The sequence below is a fragment of the Taurulus bubalis genome, assembly GCF_910589615.1.
Source record: "Taurulus bubalis genome assembly, chromosome: 9".
NCBI classification, from domain to species: domain Eukaryota; kingdom Metazoa; phylum Chordata; class Actinopteri; order Perciformes; family Cottidae; genus Taurulus; species Taurulus bubalis.
This window is the reverse complement of record NC_136597.1, coordinates 9,216,587-9,226,216: the sequence shown is the minus strand read 5'-3', so window position 1 is coordinate 9,226,216 and position 9,630 is coordinate 9,216,587. Positions and strand designations below refer to the sequence as shown.

The 9,630-nt window shown below is 42.1% G+C and overlaps 1 protein-coding gene across 1 annotated transcript; it reads right to left on the bottom strand.

Moving 5' to 3' along the window:
- Positions 1–1,494: 1,494 nt before the first annotated feature.
- uri1 (URI1 prefoldin like chaperone) lies at positions 1,495–9,558 on the bottom strand. Its single transcript, XM_079223083.1, has 11 exons — positions 9,218–9,558; positions 8,336–8,370; positions 5,705–5,783; positions 5,334–5,469; positions 4,088–4,179; positions 3,934–3,997; positions 3,594–3,789; positions 3,250–3,490; positions 3,004–3,143; positions 2,652–2,892; positions 1,495–2,268 (listed from the first exon to the last, which is right to left on the bottom strand). Exons 1-11 carry the CDS (start codon positions 9,287–9,289, stop codon positions 2,080–2,082), a joined length of 1,485 nt encoding a protein of 494 aa, XP_079079209.1. The 5' UTR covers positions 9,290–9,558; the 3' UTR covers positions 1,495–2,079.
- Between the last annotated feature and the right edge of the window lie 72 nt (positions 9,559–9,630).

Genomic DNA, 9,630 nt, shown 5'->3' with positions numbered 1-9,630 from the left:
GTTCCAACATATACCTTCACAGCTTAACCTACATAAGTCCATTGATCCGTGTCTCACCAATACAACTCTAGTATGTTAAGCATTGGCTAATCTGTCTCATGCTACCTGGATTTTCATATTGGAGAAATAATCCTGATGAAGGGGAGGAGGGAAGGAGTGGGGCAGAGTCACCTCAGGACCCGTTTAAAAGCTTCTTATCGGAGACCTGCACTCCCACCATTTAACTAAAAGGGGAGTGATAGCCTTTCAACTCACAAGCCGCAGCTTTAATTAAAGCAGCTTGTGGGGGAGATGAAGTGGTGTGTATGAGTTGCCCCGCTGAAAATCTAAATCACATCAAACAACACGACTCAGTCCGGAGTGATTTTCAAGTTCACTGTTTCAGAAAAATATTCCCCTTGCTATGAAACATGAATCTCCTAAACTCCAACAAAACATACAAAACATTCAGCTGCCAGAAACAAAGAATACTTACTTAACTATATAAATGTATCTTTAAAAAAAAAAAAAGTCAAATTAAAACTTGCAATAATGAATAAGTGGAACACATGTGTTTAGATTTAAATACAATCATTATCATAATCATACCAATATAATATGACCACAAAGTAATAAACATAAACAAGTGTTGTCCAACTTTTTAACTCCGCTTCATTTATTTGACAGCTTTAGTTACTTTTCAGATTTATATTTGACATGAAACACACACACACACACACACACACACACACACATATATACACAGAAAGAGAGAGAGAGTTCACTTTATTTATGTTACTGTTATTACTAATGTACTTTTACTGAAGTAGGAGTTTGAACCCAGATGGAACGTTCTTATTTTGTTCTCTGAATACTTCCCATCATGCATTAGTTTTACATCCAGGATGTAACTGAGGGAAACCACGCACTGTTGCTTCTCATCAGACTTCCTTCTGGTCCTCAACAGTAACATTTGGTTTTTCGGCCCCATGCTAAACCTGATTTGTTATTCGAGTGGTTGGTTTGGAAATTCCCTCTCTCTCATTAAGGCTGCATTTTGATTAGACTTTTGCTAACTGGAACAGGCATTTTGCATTCAGTTTGCTATCCAGCTTTGATGAAATGTTATTGCTCTCTTACAAAGTTTGGCTGCAAAATGGCGCAAGGATGGTTCTTTACTTAGCTCTTCAAATGTTAATGCACAGCAGGAAATTCACAAGAAGTAACAGTCATTCATAAGAGACCATATTAGCTCAGTCAGTGTCTGCAATAGCCGTTTAAAAGACCAAAACAATTTTCACTAGGTATCAGGAGCAACAATGTGTTACTATTACACACCATTACTATGCAGTGTTAGAAATAGATCGTCTTTACAAACTCATATTAACATACTGACTAATGGCGCATCAGCAAGAGTACAAATGGAAGAGAGACACAGATTGAGATATTTTCTTTCAAGAAAGAAAGACAGAACAAGACTTGTAGCCAAAATCTTTTATTTTTATTTTAGTTTACATCAATATTCTTTTTTTGTCTTTACATAAAGCTTGTCCCAATGGAATACATACATTCATTAGGCAGGGTTAGAGAAGGTAAAACGATAGCTAGCGGGCACCTGATTCTGTTTAATGATCAATACTTGGAAAAGGGAATAAAACAAGGCGACTGGTCCTAAATGTAGCCCAGAGTCTTACCTAAACTGGCAATAGATTTGATCAACAGAAAAGCAGAAGACAGGTTAAAACATTTGACAGACTGCAATCGGTTTAAACAAGGCCCACAGAGAGATGGACAAATCGTTAAGTGCCATTTAGACCGCAGGAGTGGACGCAAAAGAGACTGCATTTACTAGTGTTTGGAGCTTGTTAAGAAGCAGTGTTACACAGAAGGTTACCGCTGGCTACAAGGGTAATGTACATTTACTTAAAAGTCAATGACGTGAATGAAACCCTGTATGGATAGAAGCGAGAGAAGCGTGGAAGAAAAAAGAGGAGAGCAGGGTTTGTGCATTTCACCCATTGTAGAAAAGAAACAAAGGCTTTAAAAAAAACCAAACCAACAAGAACTCAATGTGAAATGAAGATATTTGCTCGTTACCAGTCACTTCTGCTGCAACCTGGCAGCTTTAAACTTCGACACCCGTTTCGGGGCTTGCTGGGGCGGGGCGACGTCGGGCGCCACCTCCTCCTGCTTCCTCTCCAGTATGGTCGGCAGAGCGGGTGGAGCGATGGTCAGATGGGGGCCAGCGGACGGCATCGGGTCCTTTTCTACTACTGTGCCTGAAAAGGCCTGGAGGAGAGATTTCATAGTCAGAAAACCAGCGGTAATGTAGAATTACATGACTGATGGCTGAAGGTTGAGGGTCACTAAAGGGTTTATACTGTTTTCATGCTGGGCTTCCTAGTTCATATTGCCTCTTGTGACAAACATTTAATGATTGTTCAACCGCGTGCAGCTCCCATTTTAACTTAAAGAGGCTTCTGTGGGAGTTTTGTTATGTTCTCATTAAGGGATCCGACGCTCGAAGGTGCAATTTTCATAAAGCGCTTCATAATATAGGCATATTGCCTTCACACTGTAACTGAGATTAAAGACTATGCAAAGAAACCTGACTGAGGGTTCAAAATAGAAAGCGAGAGCTACAACTAGAGAGACGGCCATGTGTCGCTTACCTCGAATCGGCTGGCGGGGTGCAGTGGGCCTGCCGTGGGACTCTCCTCCTCCGTAATGCCGTCGCTTGTGTCGCTGTGCGTGTTGTCGTCGTGGCTGAAGCTGCGTCCAATCATCCGGCGCTCTTCGAAGTCCGCCGCGCTGCTCTCGCTCGTGTCGCTGCACACACTGTTCTCTCGGCTGCGGGATTTCAGGATGGACTTCCTGGGGACGGGCTCCCCGTTTTTCACGTCAACGAACAACCTGGCAAAGACGGCAGAGGGGTTTCACCAATCAGAGGACAGCAACCTCATTAAAACAGGCCACGTTACGTTTTTTATATAGTGATATGTTTGAATTGAGTGTTGTTTTCACCTGTAAATGTCCGCTGGTGTTGTGATTTTGTGAAGTTCGTGATGGGAGTGTCCGTTACTGTGTCCGTTTTTCTTTTTCCCCTTCTGCTCTTTCCTTTCACTGAACTTCAACATGGTGTTTTTCCCCGTGTTTATCCTCACCTGAAGCAGAAGACCGAGGCAAAAGGTCAAATGAATGTCACCACAAACTGAATTAAACTGCTGAAGGAAAAGAAAATAATTATCTTGAACATGTTACTGTTCGGACCTTCTTGGGTTCAGTTGTGTGCGAGAAAAAGATGGTCGGCAAACAGCCGCCTTCCTCTTCGTCGTCGTCGTCGTCTTCTACTTTTGTGTCTGAACTCGGTGGCTCTTTGCTGTGAGGCACGGAGGTCCAGCTCGGTTTCAGACCGAGTCCATTTTCAGGAGCTTCATCGTCTTCCTCCTTCTCCTCTTCTGAGGAAATGGACGACGTGTCCTCACCATTCATGTCCGCATTATAAGATAATCTGTAGAAAAACATTTTCCAAGAGACATTTTCATTTTGCCCGAGGTTAGAAAATGTGCAATTATTAAAGTTACAAGTAAAACAGCCTCAGTGTGTTCATCTACCTGTCCTGGTCATCCTGTAGCTCCTCCAGTTTTTCAAGTTCATCCAATCGAGCCCACAACTCCTCTTCAGTTGTGGTTCCTTTTCCGCTTCCTCCATCTCTGCTCTCTCCTTCAGTCTCCTCTGCCTCCTCTTTTAGATCCAACACGGCATCCAATTTGGGCTTAGAATTTGGTTTGTGAGCTTTTCTTTGCTTTCCTGTTAAATCAGGCAAGATGGGGGGGACAGAATTTTTTTTTAGCCTAAATGTCAATCTGAGTTTGTTTAGAAGCTTTCTCTGTTTTTTCTTAATGCAAGATGCGTAAAAGAAATGAGGGCATAAAAAAAAGCGGAGAAAGATACCTTTAGTGACAACAAAGTCAGTGTTTCCGGTGTCTTCTCTAATGTCAACATAGCCTCCTTTATTCTAAAGAAGAAGCAAAGTCAGTACATTTGCCCCCATTTATGTCTTGTGCAATATTTTGTCTACGAGATGACTTGTAGTAGTGCAACATACGGATGAGATGGTTTCCAAATCCTTCACAAGCCCAACTCTGGCTTCAAAGTTTTTCACCGTCTTTGAAAGATCATTGAGTTCACACTTCACATCTGCAGGAAGAAACAGGTACATTATCATTAAAATGTACAGTCAGAGTTGGAAGCAGACTGACAAAACCAAAAGCACAAACTGGCTGCAGGCTAATGGATTCAAATTAAACATTTAATATAACAATGGCAACCGGCTGCTAAAGAGTTAAAATTCCAAACAAGTTGGGGGGGGGGGGGGGAGAAAAAAAAATTGAAAAATGATGACACAAACAGTTCATAATATCTTCTGCCCTGAATACTACTCCGGATCATTAAATCTTGACAACAATTAAGCCCTTTTACTAATAGCAGCAGAGGGCCCTTGTTTCCATGGAGATTGGGAGCCCCTCCAGTCAGTGCATCAACTGGAAGTGAGGAAAGGTCAAACACAGAAGGCCTGACAACTCAGCCGCTGTCTGACACATTTCAGCCAGCTATGTTTGTATTACAGCACTTAGCTCTGTAATAGCGGGGTGGGCCGGGTCAGGAGATAGGAGGACGGGATGGGCCGTGGCAGCATGTTTCTGCTTCACTAAACACTAATAATGTTCACATCAGACATCGTTACTTGGGCCCATTTGACTTGATATGAGATTTTCAGACCTAGAACGAGCAGCGGGGGAAACATGGCCGTGCATAACTCAAGTAAGAATAAATATGTGGTCTCGCACTCAATCAAACAATAATGCTGCATGTACGGGACTAGATTCGACCACAGCAGAGGAAAACATATGCATTGAGATTACAAGATTTACAACAGAGGCATTGACAATGCAGCATATTAGCACAAGGGCGGCACGGCGAAGGAAAGCTTCAAACGTGCCTTGCAGCTTGCAACCCTTAAACTAAATGTGAAATAAAGTACCCCGCGGACATATAAAAAAATAATGGATGCGCCACGATTTCAGAGCAGTTAATTACAGTTCAATAAACATATCATTAAAAGAGACACAATTCTACAAGTATCTCAAAATGTTGTCCAGAAATCCTATGGTAAATAACGGCTCAGCTGAAAGTAAGTTGTGTCACTCAAGTGATTCTTCAGACAAATGATGCAGCGACACCCTCTGCTGGATGAAGAAGAGTAGTGTTGAACGCTTAGGTTCACTTTAAACAACGTTTAAAGTGAACTTGAGGGAGAGGCAGAAAGCAATCTTTTTCAAAAGGAGACTCACATTTCAGCCGGTGATCGACGATTTTCTGAGCCTGCTTGGTCGAACACTTGGCGAACCAGTTGTCGCCGAGCAACGCCGTGACCTCGTTTGTGTGCACCAGCTTCCCAGGCATGAAGGCCAAAGGGCCAAAGGGCACCTGTTTATAGCACAGAGGATGGGGGGGAAAAGAGCCGAAGGAAAGAGAAACGGTTAATAAAGCAGGTGGCAAAATGTGGACATGAAAAGTAGGAGAAAAGCAGAAATAAACACCCACTGACTCTAAATAACAAACTTGCCATTTGCAAAAGGCATTAATCTTAAAACTACCCCCCAATGCTCAAGTTGAGTGATGGCGTGTTTCCCTGTGCATTTTTAACAAGGTCAGCACTTACCATAATGTCATAAGACAGCTGATCTGGAAGAGTTTTAAGGCGGTCATTCAGGGCCTCATAGTCACCCGACACCTTCTTCCTGCAAAAGCATGTATTTATAATGATGCTAGGCCAACAACTATTCAAATTAATGTTTTTTTCTTTCTTTCTTTGAAGCCGCAGATCTCCTATGAAGCCACTCTTATCCAAATAGGTTCGCCTGGTTTATTTCGGGATATTAAAACAGAACAATGGGAAGCAAGCAACAGCTGTGGCGTAATGAGGAAGTGCCTGTTTCCCCCTTCAGGGGAGATGGGAGACTTCAACCCAAGAGGCCTCAATATGTCGCTGCTATTTATTTGTATCCATTTGCCACTGGACAATGTAAAGCTTCAGAGAAAATCACAACAACAGATTGACAAAAAGCAGCTAACGCTCTACTATGATGGTCTAGGAAGATAAAGGCAACAGAAATACTTACTTACTCTAAATGTGTAAATTTTGGTTTTGAGCCTACTTTCTGTCACCACACCAGTTTGTAAATGTAACCGATCTGGAGGTTATGAAAGTGTCTTTGCAGGATAAACAAAAGTGTGTTGTAGCCAGATGAAAGCAATGCGTGTCTAAAAGCCCTTATTGTCTTTATCTCCTCTATTTCCTGATCCGATGTGAGGTCCCGGGACAGGGATGTTATGTGAACAGATTGTAAAGCCCTCCGAGGCAAATTTGTATTTGTGATGTTGGGCTATACAAAATAAACTGAATTGACTCTCGTACATTTTCCTTAGTTGGCTCTATTTGTTGAAATAGTCCAGCATAACCTGTAAACTCAAACCTCAATCATAAATATAACTTATCATATAGTCAAAGACAAAACATTTACTTAGGTGACCTAATGAGCAGAGCTACAGCAGTAGGAATAGGAGAACATGTAAAGGTGTTTTACTTGATACAGTGTTTTAATAGGAATTTTGAATGGAAGTTGGTGTCTTTAAGTGCTTGTATATTTGACATAAATGTACAACAAAGAGTGAGGACGTCCCACATTTTCAACACACACACTTTTTCTACTCGTTTCACCCACTGGGTTTGATCGAGAGCGCTCTCCCTGCGATGTCACAGACTGCAGATGTGTTGCACAAGTGCAGAGTTTAGAGACGAGGGGGACAAACCCCAAACTTTGTCCCTTTGTAGCAGGTCCAACAAAACACGACAGGAGAGTCAGAGAGACGTCAAGCACACAGTCCTGAGCTCCAATCAGCCAAATAAGTGAAATCACCTGTGTGGGTGTCCCTGACAGCAAGGCTGCTCAATTGGGATTGCAATGATACTTGTGACTGTGTCACTCAACATGGAGATGTTTTGGAAGCGGTTTCATTGCTGATGCAGTCGTTCCTTAAACCTAACTGCTTTACTGCCATTAAATAACTGTAAGACTACTGATGGCTACACACACTCCTTGCACTCCATAAAAATGAATTTACTGTGATGAAGTTACACAATAGTGAAGCCCTTACATACAGTCGTGGTCCACTTGCGCAGGTGTTTCCACTTACTCGACCTGATTAGATCTTTTCCTGTGGCTGTGTGTGTGTGTGTACACACTGTGCTTTGTTTGACATCTCCCTCACTCTCCTGTGTTGCACACTGTTTGGGTAGGAAAACTGACCACCTTTATTATTCATATTAACCTATTTTAATGAAGACTTTTTTTTACGTGTCACACTAGCAAAAGCGCAGATGAAAATATATATGAATTAATGACAGGATCCTGGTATTGCGCATGTTGGCTCGCTGTAATGGTGAACCAGAACACCTAAATATAACAACGCCATTGGTAAAGTTGTCATTAAGTCCTGTGATTTTTCTACAAAGCCTGTTGGTACATTGAGTTTTCTACCTCAACTTTAACCTCAGCAGAGTGTATTTCCAGGGAATACAACTTTTATACAACTATAATGGTCTACAAATGTGGAAAACTGCCTTTTGGTCCAGTGGCAGTCCATCAGACAGAAAAACTCAAACTACTGTGTGGGTGTCCTGGAAACGCTCCTCCTTGTGACTGCAAATGTGTGTTTGTGAATGAGGAATAAACTGGCTAATTACGGTACACTTGAAACAAATGCCTCTGATTGGTCACAGTGAGTCTAATTTGTTGACTTTGACAGGAGACTTCACTCTAAAAAGGCAAAGGATTGCACAGAATCCTGCTTGATTAATAATTAATGAATTATTAGACAATGAATTATGCAGTTCTAACATGGAGCTATGCCAACTGTGTCTCCACGAAACATAAACTTCACAGAACGAAATTAGTGGATGACGGAAGCTCAATTTTTTTTTTTTTTTTTTTTTGGGTGAAAGACAATAATTAAACATTTTAATTGAGAGACAATCAAGTGCAGAGCCATAGAAGGTTTGGCTGTGACCTTTGAAAACAACATTTTATGGGTGCAGAATGGGACTTGAGCCTTATATTCTAATATCGCGAAGGGAAACAAGATATGAGTACCTGTACTTTGACCAGCTGCTTTTTGCTACTCCGTGTGACCTTGATATGTTGTATAGTGTACTAAAAAGGGAGCAAACAAACCTAAAGAATGCTCACTATGCAACTGTTGAAATAGTACATGGTGCTTTCTTAATGCTTACCAGTGCAGAATCCGACTTTCACAGTCTTTCACCACCTGTTTTTAGGACAGATAATGTCAATACGAATCACATCTGTGCAACTTACTGTCTTGTGTCAAGGTTGAAATAGCCTGAAGGAGTTATGGTAAACTAAACAAAAATAGCAACTGCGATTATTGCCACGAACAGATTTCCCAATTCCTAAACATTTCTGATCCGCATTTTCACTGGTAATGCAAATACTAAAAGTGCAAACACACACAACTTATGCACATACAAGTGGGAGAATCAGGCAGACAAAAACAACAATACACAACCAGACAACGGAAGCAAGAGACAAACACAGCTGTCAGGACTACATTCAAATGGTCAGGACAGTCTGCATAAACAGCGCCTTCACTGTGTGAAACACGGGGACATTTACAGTGATTGGAAACCGAAAGTTTCCTTAGTTTGTTGCTCGCTAAAGTTTCTCAGTGTCGTGCTGATCGTATTGTGACTGTGGGACTTCCTGTCTGAACAGGCTCGTCTGATCATGTACTATCTACCGTTAGAGAGCAGTTAGCTGGTCGACAGTTCATAAAAAGCATAAAGTGAAACTATTAGTGCGGAGGCGACATGAACACACCTCCTGCAACATTTGCGTAACAAGAACTTGAACATGTGAGCGGCTGCAAGAGGGGAAGCTTCTAGAAAACGGACAGTCAAAACAACACACTCACAACTTACTACTGTGACACATGGGTTAGTGCAGTTAGTGCACGAGCGTCTATATCTAACGTGAAAAAACACTTTAGTAGATCCACCCGTGGTCCAGAGAGCCGTGTCGGTCCACCGCGTGGCCAGCAGAGATCTGTGCTTTGGCTAACGACGTCAGATAGGCAGCAAAACTGGTGAAATTACCTTCTGGTGTTCCTCTCGGAGCCTGACAACTCCGCCGAGATGCTCTATGTTCATGTTACCTTTTTCAGCCATGTTCAACACACGTGCACAACAGGGATGTGTGTTGTTTTTGTGACCCCAAAACAAAGCTCAGGGGTTGCTGTGAGTCCTAAAGAAGTGTTTATGAATGCAGCCGCAGCTCTTCCTGGGACCCGTTCTGCTCGTATTCATCAACGGGGCAGTGGTAGTTATCCTCACTCTCGGAAGTGATACCATTTCACACTCTCATTTCAAGATGTTTGCATGATTTCCAAAAATATCCACGGTTTTAATATCCAAAGATTGAGCAGATATTCCTCGTCACACTCGCTGCGACATGTACCTCGGTCGGCTGTCAAGACACAAGTAACACCGACGACACTTCCGGTGAGGAT